A 13,187-nucleotide genomic window follows, 5' to 3' on the forward strand; every position below is an offset into this window, starting at 1 on the left:
TACGATTGATGAACCACATGCAGGAACAGAGGGGATCTGAGCCTTCTGAGATAATACACCAGGTTGACAAAGTGCCCTATGCCAGATGTAGTTATTAATGTTGCCTTGTAAATTATGTCTTTCACTCTGCAGCCTTTAATATTAACTATATAACATTTCACGTACTGCAAGCAGATCGACTGTAACAGATGTTGGCTTAGACACCAATGATTCTTTTCCCCACTCTGCTATGATTTGTCCACTGTAACCTGAACGGAAGGAATACATAAGAATCTGAACGTTAACATGGCAACATTTTACAATAAAGTTCTGCAAGAAATAACTAACTCTAAATGCATACATTCATATAAAGTTAGCTGAACTACAAAATGTCACTGAGATCAATTAATCTAATATGCCTGATGAACACATTTATTCTCAAACTTTGTTTACATGCAGGTTTTCCTGGGGCAAAGGAAGAGCCACATGACAAACTGTATTACGTTACAAGAACTGGGATACTCAGCGGATAAGACAGCATGTAAGCCACACAAATAACTTGTTCAGAAGACCAAAAAGACTGTGAAATGAGATATGTGCTTTATTCTCTAAGAGAGCTGGTAAATAAATCAATACAAGTACAGAACAATTTATTAAGGGTCTACACTAAAAGTATATGCTTGGATTGCACGTTTGGCCTTTCTGTCCAGACACTGCAGGTTTGTCATAGCAGACTATTATTCCCCAGGGGGTGGGGCAACGTTGGCTGAGCGTTGCCTGAGCATTGCTTGTGTCGGGGGTGTGCTTGAAATCAGTTTCCCAATTTGTTCTGTATTGGCCCCTATGGTTTACCAGGTACCTGTGAACCCACAGTATTATAACCGAGAGCAGCAGCAGACCGCCTTAGTTTTGAAGTTTGTGCTGTGGATCTGAAGTGTGAACAGACGCATAGGGTCTGAGTACGGAGGATGTGTATGTCCCATGAACAACTCTCCCATAGCAATAAAAGGGTCGAAGCAGTGAGATTTAGTTAAGAACTGACGATTTTAAATTGGGAGGGTATCAGATAAAAAGTGATTGGTGATCCCCACATTGGAAATAATTTCAATAAAAGACACCATTATTATATTATACACTCACCTAAAGGATTATTAGGAACACCATACTAATACTGTGTTTGACCCCCTTTCGACTTCAGAACTGCCTTCATTCTACGTGGCATTGATTCAACAAGGTGCTGAAAGCATTCTTTAGAAATGTTGGCCCATATTGATAGGATAGCATCTTGCAGTTGATGGAGATTTGTGGGATGCACATCCAGGGCACGAAGCTCCCGTTCCACCACATCCCAAAGATGCTCTATTGGGTTGAGATCTGGTGACTGTGGGGGCCAGTTTAGTACAGTGAACTCATTGTCATGTTCAAGAAACCAATTTGAAATGATTTGACCTTTGTGACATGGTGCATTATCCTGCTGGAAGTAGCCATCAGAGGATGGGTACATGGTGGTCATAAAGGGATGGACATGGTCAGAAACAATGCTCAGGTAGGCCGTGGCATTTAAACGATGCCCAATTGGCACTAAGGGGCCTAAAGTGTGCCAAGAAAACATCCCCCACACCATTACACCACCACCACCAGCCTGCACAGTGGTAACAAGGCATTATGGATCCATGTTCTCATTCTGTTTACGCCAAATTCTGACTCTACCATCTGAATGTCTCAACAGAAATCGAGACTCATCAGACCAGGCAACATTTTTCCAGTCTTCAACTGTCCAATTTTGGTGAGCTTGTGCAAATTGTAGCCTCTTTTTCCTATTTGTAGTGGAGATGAGTGGTACCCGGTGGGGTCTTCTGCTGTTGTAGCCCATCCGCCTCAAGGTTGTACGTGTTGTGGCTTCACAAATGCTTTGCTGCATACCTCGGTTGTAACGAGTGGTTATTTCAGTCAAAGTTGCTCTTCTATCAGCTTGAATCAGTCGGCCCATTCTCCTCTGACCTCTAGCATCAACAAGGCATTTTCGCCCACAGGACTGCCGCATACTGGATGTTTTTCCCTTTTCACACCATTCTTTGTAAACCCTAGAAATGGTTGTGCGTGAAAATCCCAGTAACTGAGCAGATTGTGAAATACTCAGACCGGCCCGTCTGGCACCAACAACCATGCCACGCTCAAAATTGCTTAAATCACCTTTCTTTCCCATTCAGACATTCAGTTTGGAGTTCAGGAGATTGTCTTGACCAGGACCACACCCCTAAATGCATTGAAGCAACTGCCATGTGATTGGTTGGTTAGATAATTGCATTAAATGAGAAATTGAACAGGTGTTCCTAATAATCCTTTAGGTGAGTGTATACCATTATATTAATTCACATCCCTGCTAGCAGTATAAACAAAGACTAACTGAAATTAACATTCAGGGGTGGGGTGGGGTGGGGGGTAATATAGTGTCTCAGGGGTCTGGATGAGTGCTACAGCAAAAAAATAAGTAAAGATGCAAGGCTTTTTGGGAATCAAACAAAATATGGGGGGGCTGTACACCTCATAGCATCCTCTTGAACAGCCGCTAAGGTAATTACAAGCTAATACTGTTTGGCAGCATATAATTAAGCCTCTGCAACGCACACTGCATACAATTATCAGCCTTTATGATGCATCAATGAAAAAACAGTCAGGTCTTCGAGGGAAAATGTTCTCTAAAAGAAAGGTATAAAAACTGCATTAACCTGCGATACAATTAATTAATACAAAGGAAGAATATGAACAACAGTGACGCTTCAAAAAACAGTGAAATCTAACTGCAGAACTAAACCTCATCCACTCAGTGGGTGCCTCTGAACTCAGTTCTACCAGCAGCTGATCCAGACAGTCAATTCCCCCCCCCCCCCCCCCGACGTCCTCATCCCTCACAATGACACACGTGCGTACACAGAGTGGGGGAGGGGAACGGGTTACTACATGAAGGATAGGACGTGGCCATTTCAATTCCAATGGTGTTCCACAGATCACACATGACTCCATGTTCCACTCCATGTGTTTCTCACAAAGACTACAAACTATAGCCCAAATCCAGATTGTAGAAATTTCCACTTGATGATTGATTTAATTAGTCACAAGTATAACTAGTTTTTGTTACATCTGAGCATGAAATGAAAATTACAACACAAGAATGTAGACACACAGGGCATTGACACAAAACTTTCAAATTATAATGATGTTATTAATGAGGAGCGATTTCAATTAATTAAATTCAGATCAGACACAATATTCTATCATTCCTTCCTTTTTAATCCTGGTATCCAAAAATGAAAGAAGAACAGCAGGGAGTTTACATTAGGATCTTGTCCCTGGCAATAACAGCATCCAGTCTTCCCAATACTGTGGGCAACATAAGGAAACACAACAGGCAAATATTTTAATTTTGTACAGATTTATGTTCAATAAGAATAATGTTCCCCTGCTATGACAGCGATACTAATGGCAAACACTTGTCTTCTTAAACAAATGTACAACAATAATAATAATCATAATAATAAGCTCGTAATAATATTTTTGGGGGTGGCAAGGTGCGAAACCACTTGATCATGTCACAAATGCACAGACACAGAGCAGATGGGAGAAATGCTAAACCCCAGCACCTCTCCTCAGTCACCGCATCCCATGACAGATGGGCCCAGATCCTGGGACACTACTAATCTGCATTTCTCTTTCACTTAAAGGGCCAGAGCTGCCTGCCTCTCTCCCTGTCAGTACTGTTCAGTTTTGTTTTATAAAATGCAGCAAGTTGAATACATAGAGTGTCATATACAAAGCACTTGAAGTGGGATTATTTGCATGAATAGCAGTAAAAGTATCGGCCAACTCGTGTGAATACTGGAAAAGAAAATATGGCGTGGACTCGCAAGACAAAGACTCGTTTTAGTGGAAACTCTAGCTGATATTTGGAGGATATTTGCATTCATGGGTGGTTTAATAAGAACTAAAGAAACAAAACACTCATATTGTTAGGAGGAATATGGATTGGCTTGACTTTTGAGCTGCTGAAGTTGGATTGTCAAGATTTGATTGCAAAATGCGGAAGGCGCAATACAGCATTCTGCCTCTTATCATACACCCAGCTGGTGACGTTTAATAGTCTGTAGCTGTGAGTTTTAGCAGGACTGTGATTGAAAATGTAGCATCTTGATGTATAACAGATATTTCAAGAACAAGGAAAGAACAGACTGAGATATTCATATGCTAATGTCATTCGGTGCAACAACACCACAGACCTTATAGATTACAGCATTCGCACAGAAGTCTACCCCAATAGGACACTTTTCCCCTACTCTTTCTAATCAATACATTATGTGAGCATGTAATGCCTATATACACACACAACTATTTTGTGTTTGTCGTTTATAGGTAACTAAAAAAGGAAAATAATGGTGCAATGTAATTTCATTTGACACAAATGTGAGATGTGAGCTGCATTTCAGATTAAACTATTTATTATTGTTTTCATCATACAAAAAAACACCTGGTATTCTTGGGTGTAACATAATCAAATGCCATTTGTAAAGATACAGTGATTGGAGTTGGAGATTGGAAATTTGGAACTAATAAGCCATTAAATTAAAATGTGACATTTTACCAAAACAAAAGCTTAATTTTTAATACTTTCCATACTCATGTTATTAGGTAACATTACTTAGCCTATTAGATTAGGATTACTCTAAAGGTTAAATGAAATTACCTTAAACTTAAAAACTCCTAATTCCATAATCAACCAAGTTAATAAAACATGACTAATAATAGACTATTATACTGTATGCTTGTGTAAAAAAAAAACATGACAGATGTTAACATTGCTGCTATGCATCTTACAAGAGACACTTCAAGAGCTGAAAAGAATGACTTCCATCAAAGACTCATTTTCAAGGCCCTGTTCAAATTAAACTGAGCATGATGTTTCTTTATAGCAAACTTTGCCCCATGTGATCCAGACATAAGCACATACCTTCAACTACAATTGTTAGGGAAAAAGTAGTCTGGCAAGCAGTAAATATAAACATTCCTGAGGATTACCTTCTATCTGATTAATACTATTTTTAAAGTGAATGATCACCAAGTTTGAATGCCCTTCTTAAGATGTGTTTGTCTTGTCTATTCCCATTAGCATCTGACTTTGAAAAAGCATCAAAACATGTTTACTCACAGCACTGGCATTACCACCTTATCAGATTGATTTTCTCCCAGGAAAAGCAATCGTTAAAGAAAATCTATTAGGTCAAAAAGCAAACTAAAGAAAAAAGAAAAAGAAAAGGTGAATTTTCATAACGGCCAATTATTACAACAAGTCGTCAGCTTTGAATCGTTGCTGTTCGGGGGAACATATCTGTGTAGACTTCACAAAAGTCCAGATCCTAATTTCAAGGGCAAGGAGCACTCAACAATCAGGCACCAGTCTCAGATAAGGGACAGAGCCTGGGTTTTCTCACACTTCTTCAGTATGCAACACACTCAGCTACTGGAATAGCAGAGAAATCTCCCTTTTGTCAAAACCCAAAGCAAGTCCCTATCAATGCAGTGGGATTGAACATGGCTAAATGCTTTCCACTTTGAGCACAATTTTGCACTTAAGTAAATAATTATATTAATATGAACTGAAAAAATGCAATATGTCATTTTGAAAGTTAATGGGCAATTAACAAAAAGAGCAGTGAATTGGTAAACATTCAATTTTTATTTTTATTGAAGAAAATCAATTGGGTGTATCTGTAACTAGAATGAGGAAAGTATCTAATGTATTTAAATCAAACCCTTTCCACATCCTATTTAAGTTACACAATGATTAAAATGGACAAGTATTGAAATCTTGCTAAAAGCATTTTTTGTTTTTTTACTGCACACACAGCTTTTTAGATATATGTAATTGCACAGTATTTGCATCAACAGATCATATTAACACTGTTAACTTTAAGTTGTTATATTAACCACTGATAACACCCATGCCTGACAGCAACAATTAGATACCCAGGCTGCACTGTTTATAAGAGCAAAGGCAGAACAGAAACAAACAGCGTGTGAGTCGGTCCAGGAAAAGAACCCCAGGTTGGGTTAAATTACAAACACATTTGCTCGAGCAGGAGGAAGGGGCGCACAGACAAAGGGAAAGCAGGCCGTCTGCGAGAGTCCAGAGAGGCCATGACAAAGGGGGTGATTTCCACCTCATATAAGATTATCTTAAACTGCTGCACTAAAGAAAGTGGAGGATTAGATGCAAGAACTTTTACTCTCACTGTTTTATTGTTGCAAAAGTGTAGAGTAGACTTCATATTTAATCTGGGCCCTTCTTAATCAGGCGTTCTTTTCTAAATGTATAAAAAGAACAGGATTGAACTTGTTAAACAAAACTAAAAAACAACTTTGTATTTCTAGTCCACTGGGATCAAATTCTGTGGTTGGATAAAATGAAAAATTCAGCTTTTGGACACACAGATCAGTTGTATATTTGGAAGCTCACACCCACTGTGGAGCATGGCAGTGTGGCTGTTTTGCCAACCTCCGGTCCTGGTGTCCTTCTCAGAATAGAGGGTTGGATGGCTACCACAAAATACCAGGATATGTTAGACAATAAACCTGGATCCCTTGGCTCAGAAGCTGAAGCTTGGTCGCAAATGGACTTTCCAGAACAAAAACAATCCTAGACACACATCCGCTACCAAATCGTTAAGGGAGCACAGAATCAACGCTCTTGATTGGCCATCACAATCTTCAGACCTAAATCCAGCAGGATATCAGTGCTATGAACTGAAAAAACAGACCACGAGCGCAAGCCACACAAGCTGGTGAACCTATTAAAAGGCTACAGGAAGTGCCTGCTGAAGAAATTTTGAGGCCATCGTATATTACAAAGACAAATGCATAAAATGGTTGACCAACTTTCACATTTGGCACATCTATAAATATAGCACACTCCAACCTGTCAGTCTTCCAGGTATGAAAACCAAAATCACCTCCCTCCAGTGGAGACTGTCAACCATATCCAACTTCAACAAAGATAAGCCAACAGGGGTCCTTGCAGGACACATGGCGATGGTAGTGGGCTAGGGAGTAGCAGCTGCTCGGGTCCCAGGTGCAACACCTATTGGCCACAAACGGACATCTGCTTCACCAGAGGGAGCGGCAGAGAGCAGCGGGCCGGCACCTGCACTCACAGGTGCGGTGACCAGGGGAGCTGGCACAGGAGAAAGGCACCCAGAGTGCTGCCGTCATAGAAAAGAGTGAAAACACTGCCCTACATTTCCCTGCCTGTTGGGACTGGGCATCGATGTCACACGGTCATGAAACAGTGTACACACTCAAAATAAAGTGGCCATTAAAAAAAAATAAAGTGTTGTACATTAAATGTCAAGGCAATTCAAGAGAAAGTGTCTGTTAATTAAATAAGTCAAGGGATAATAGAGAAATACCATTATGAAAACACTGAACTGTTACCAAAATATAGAAAAACATTTACAAAAACACAACAGTAAAATTAAAATGCAGCGGGGCCAATTTGCTAAATTAGTAGAATAAACAAAAAATAATAAGAACATAAACTTGGCATTGTGAAACACGTCTACACTGTAGTCATTTCTGAGCTGAATTTTACCAATTGGATATTAGTATAATCTGTGTTCATGTGATTTTTTTTATAGCTTAATTCAATTCAGGTCTCTAACACCAGTGACCTTAAATAATGTCACTGCACAAAGTAGCTCTTTAGATCATACAAGACACGTTTTTTGTGAAGACACTGTTTCACATGACATACAAGAAAAATAGCCTGCCCTTTTTTTCTGTATAATGTTATAGTGCGACTTCATTTAATCTGCCACCGTCTGGTTTCCAAAATAACAAACAATAGCCCAGAGCAGAGCAACAAGAATAATCCCCAAACTAAAAGGTATGTCCAAAACAAACAGGTTAGAAAAACTGAATCTCTTTCCCTGAAACAAAACAGACCTCAGGAAGAATAAACAAAAATCTATGCTGACGGAGAAAGTTAACAAATTATTACTCAAAAGTTTTAAACAAAAACAAAAGCAGTGCAGAGAAAACAAATAAGAAATAAGAGGAGGAGAATAAGAGGCACTCAGACAGTTGTGGGTGTAAAGAAATATACAAAAACTGCCAAACCATGTTGTTGAAGTTGAATCATTGCGATACTTGAAGGCAACTTGATGATGTTCCGGGATTAATAAAATGGGCAATCAAGGAACACTCAATGACCCACTCCAGCCGTAGAAAAATCACACAAAAGTGTCCATTTACACACACTACTTCTGAAAGCTTTGGAATACAAACACAAACTGATAGCACAGATGAAGAGAAACCTTAGTGACAAAGACATTTCTTGCATCACATTTTGATCAAATCCTAAAACCGTCTACCATTCCTATATATTTCAAGATGGCACAGATGTATGAATTCCAGCCTTGTTAGTTTTCTGAGAAGCGTCAGTGTAGGTGTTCTAACCACTGTTATTTTCTGAATGCCATTTCTCAATTGGGCAATGTTTTCGAAAGGTCACTGATGTGACTCAGTTTAACAGTAGGAGATCTTCCTAATGGGATTCGACTCTTCTGTGATCCCACCACTACAAATGTGTCACCATCTCCACAAATACAATATGCCAAAGATATTAAATACTTTTAGTTATATCTCTTTTTTTATTTTCTTTAGACAATTTCATGAAAATGTAATATGGTGTTTATGCACGCCTTTTCACTTGTACAGAGTTTTACAGGTATGCCAGTCTAGTATCCCCAAATACAATGCACTGGATAATGTAAAAGATGTGTGTTTATAGGTCAAACAAGTAGCCCAGCATCAATATCATTCAGCAGACACTTAAATTGACCTGAGGTGAGAAGTTCTCCTATAAGTATTATTCTTAATAAATGTTAATTAGATTTTGTAGGGGAAAGGTCTCTATTCCTTTCTCCTGCCAAGCATGAATTTTCTTAGACTTGTCACAAGAATACCTTTTCTATGCTTTGCTTGGCTCCATTTAAGCAATATAATGAAAGAGATAGGATGAGACATGCTGACAGACAATGCTCTGACATAATACAATCAACTGGTTCAGCATAACTCATCGGTCTTGGGTTTCACCTGTGTAAGAATGCACTTGACAATCAAGAACCTTCCACATAAAATACTTAGAGCTTAAATAATAGCACATAATACTACATTAGTGTGACACACAGGACTTACAGGATAAACCTACAGACAGATGTTTATCATGTTTTGTTGTTTAAAAACAGAACTTCATGAATCCACAGCATGCTGTGCACAAAACTAAATGTCCCATAAAGGGAAGGATATTAAGCACCCCATAGCCATACATGTTTTTATGATTGTTCTTGGGCATATGTATTTGTACCTCTTCCTATACCTACACATAATAAAAACTGGATCAACTGTTGTAGTGAAGTGGAAGAAAGAGGAGATTGAGAAGTGGAAACAGTAATAAAAGTGCATCCCTGCAACATGAAAATATAAGGTTAATCTACATAAAGTTCAGAACTGCAAACACTGACTAACTAATAACATACGTATGCTGCAATCTCTATATTGCACTGAGCAAAACAGATTTTTTTTTAATTACGATCATTATGTTTGCTAGACTTACATTTCAGTGTATCTCATTTTGTTGGCCACTGATTGATGTGTTGACTTTTGGCTATAGGTTACATCAGTAAATAGTCACTTCTACAGTTTCTACAGTTTAATTAATGTGTGTGAGCGTCTCAAATGTATGTGCTTTTATATAATGGTTTTAAAAACGGAAAGGAAAGAAAGTTGATGATGCTAAAGATCTGAGACTGAAAGAATCAAAAGCATGTGTGACCCAAGGCTGCACAGACCTCTCTGTGACTGGAGGGTTGAGGAGAGAACTTTATTACCATTTCATGTTCTCTTCAAACTTGAAAATTATATATCACAGACATTTTTTCAGCAACACAGAGAGATTAAATGTTAAACTTCAACCTTCCAACCTAGTTTAAACTTCAATCTGCTAAAAAGAAAAACACTTTGACTCAGTGGAAGGATACTATAGCCCGTATTTAACTACTCAGGAACGAAGACCTTGACATTATTAAGTCATAAATACTGACAAACAAACACTCAGAATGATCAGAATAGACATTTATTTTTTATACATCGTTTACATGTTTACAGAATGCAAAGTTTTGGTGAGACACCCACATAGATTTTTCACCCTATTTATTTAAATTATGCATTATACTTATTCTCAGCGTCAATATGCATCTACTAAGAGTTGCTATTGCTATATAGGAGAAAGTGCAATACGTCTTTTGCCAACAACACTACCATGAATCTCATCAAACCCCAGATTTCCGATGATACACTTTCAAGCACACAGTACTAATGAGTTTCAAACCCATCACCACCACAACAACCATCAAAACACTGGCCCTTGAGCACCATCACCGCAGACCCATGAACAAAATGAGCCCATTACATAAGGACCTGCCCTGCTAAACACATGGACTTGATGCACCTGATGAAAACTAGATTCGCTAGATTCGTGGTGTTGCAGTTTCTGAGCAGAATTTCCAAACCAGTGCAGGAGGACACTGACCTATAGGCCTGGCTGTCACAATCTGGTCTATGTTCATTTCTTCTCTTTTAATTGGTTATGTAATTCCTCACTTCTCCACTTCATCTACAATGTAAAGCAAAGCTGGTGCAAAATGGCTGCCACACACCACCTCAGGGGGAGATGCACTTCAGTGGGGCATGAAGCGATTCCCCTCATACCTGTATACTGCTATAGTATTCTAATAATAGAGACAAGTCATCTGCATTCATATTATTATTAATATATAATATATTAATAATAAAGCATTACTTGTGGTAATTTGTATTGAACCTAAATGTACATCACTATAGTTGTAGTAATACTACGTGTCATTCTTTTTAAAGGGATAGGCTGTCACTAAACCATAGAAGCCACACGTTCTGTTTGGGTTTCATAACAGTTACAGTTATAGAGCTTTAACTCAACATGGTTATGAAACTGTATGCTACTGTCCCAAAACCTATAATTCGGTGTTTAGGCTAGTGACTTCCTTATCAACCCTAGTTTGGGGTTTGCTTTTATGAACCAAAATAAACTAAAAACTTGTTGAGAACTGAAACACATGTAAGAAAACATTAAAATAATTAAACTGACTTTTCCAACTATATTTTGAAGTGGGACACAATGCAGTCCAGGGCAGGGACTAAACCAAGCCCTGCAGGCCACAAGCTTGCTACAATACTGCCAAAGGGCCTAGAATGCATGCGAGATGGTAATGGACTTTTACTTGCAACTAGTCTCTCTGGAACTGAAATAGGGCCATACAACTTACAGCCACCTCAGGAAAAGCAATGCTGAAAAAATCTGAAGAGGCCATTTAATCTTGTAACACACCCACTTACGCAGACATCGTCCCGTTGTTCAGACTTAATGAATGCCAACTTCTCTTTCCAAACTGGTCATTAATACAGTTTTTCACTAAGTGATTAATAAAGCTGTGGGAGGTGAAGATGGATATATACATAACAGATGTAGGCTATACAAACTAAGAAATATATATTAACTTTTGCATTGCAATTGTTACAATCACTTGCAAAGAACGTAATGCAACAATGCAATGACATATACACAGAATGATACCACAGGGAAATCTGTTTGACATTCAAAACAACTTAGTTTTGCATAGTCTTCATTTGAAACTACCCACTGTACAGGTGCAGGTGACTATTAAAGACTATTAGAAGTCTCCCAATTGAACCTTCCTGGAATAAATTAAGCCATTTATTTCAATTGAAAATATGAAATAGCAACTATAATGTTATGTATGGCATTACATAAGTCGTTCTTTTAATTAATAATTTGGTATTTGATCCCGTGTAAAATGACCATTGAAACCCTGTATTCGTTGGCTTGATGTCATTCTGTACACAATAAATGCCAACAGTAGATTTGACAATCTAATCTTTCCACTCTCTTCCACCGCCCTAACAGTAACATTTCGCACCTCCCTGCTTTCTCAGTCAGCATGATTAGAAACATACAGTTATTGCACGCATTGACCAAATGCAATGGTAAAGCATGTGCATGCAAAGGCAATGTTCAAGTACGTGCATGCATTGAGCAAAAACAGTAAAGTACGTGCATGCATCAACCTAATGCAATGGTAAAGTCTGATGGCTTTCGCTTTGCATGCGTAAAGAAGTGGCTACTAATATGTTAACTTTCCATAATCCGTAAACCTCTCTGAATTTATGACGGCAACATTCGCCGACTTGCATGAAACTGGATTACCAGCAGGGTTTGAAAAGACAGCCTATTCAATCAAGCGTGTCAGACGCTTCAATGATAACCTAGTTGATCAACTTTTTGTAGTTTTTGGTGGATTGTCCCTCACGCACACGAATGCAGCGCAGTCAATATTTGAGAAAACGCCTGTTTGCACGGACATAAAAACCTTATTCGTCAAGTTCCCCGAAGTAATGCGCTCAATTTGGCGAGAGTAGCGCTTCGGAAATAAATTAATCCTGCGAAGAAAGCGTGCATGGACCCAGTAGTGGACGCAAAATAGAGTACAGTTAAAATGTAGTTTTTTGCAGTGTTTTAAAAACCTGGGGGGAAAACACAATATCCATGTAATTACAGTGGTATTTATTTATTTTCTACAATTTCTAGACGACATGCACTATGCAAAAGCCAACTTGACGTGATACACACTCACTTGCCCGTGTATCGCGGATTAGTCATATTTCTAAAAAAAACTATTTCAATTCTGATTTGTCAAAATGCATAAGATTCCAGCCAAACAAATACAAACGCCGTAACGAGCGGCATTAGCTTGCGAGTCGACTTTTAGGCTCCCTTTCTTTGCAGGCTCGTAAAAAGTGGAAACTGGAAAGTTGGCACATTATAATTGTATTAAATTGTGAGAATTACTTACGCTTTGAGTGGATTCTGAATGACAGTCGCCATTTTGCTCCACTGTAACCCAATATTCTGGGTCTCACAGTTCTGAGGGAACCCTACGGAAAAAACAGCCAATCGGCGCCGAGGCGTCCGGCTCACTGGCCAATGGGAAGCGGAGGACTCGGAGACGGGGCGGGGCCACCCGGGAAACCTGTCAAACCCATCT

The 13,187-nt window shown here is 38.8% G+C and overlaps 1 protein-coding gene across 4 annotated transcripts in view; it reads right to left on the reverse strand.

Moving 5' to 3' along the window:
- dpf3 (double PHD fingers 3) overlaps window positions 1-13,128 on the reverse strand; it is a 66,023-nt gene extending 52,895 nt beyond the window's left edge. Inside the window, exon 1 of one of the 4 annotated variants that reach the window (XR_010805162.1) lies at window positions 12,996-13,125. Coding sequence is in view for 3 of the 4 variants with exons in the window: in XM_066694327.1 (XP_066550424.1) it covers window positions 12,996-13,027 (32 nt within the window). In the remaining variant the exon portion in view is untranslated. Of the gene's footprint in view, window positions 1-12,995 lie in introns of all 4 variants that reach the window. The other 3 variants (XM_066694327.1, XM_066694328.1, XM_066694329.1) reach the window with 3 other exon arrangements.
- Between the last annotated feature and the right edge of the window lie 59 nt (window positions 13,129-13,187).

This window comes from Amia ocellicauda, chromosome 21, assembly GCF_036373705.1.
Source record: "Amia ocellicauda isolate fAmiCal2 chromosome 21, fAmiCal2.hap1, whole genome shotgun sequence".
Lineage (NCBI taxonomy): Eukaryota > Metazoa > Chordata > Actinopteri > Amiiformes > Amiidae > Amia > Amia ocellicauda.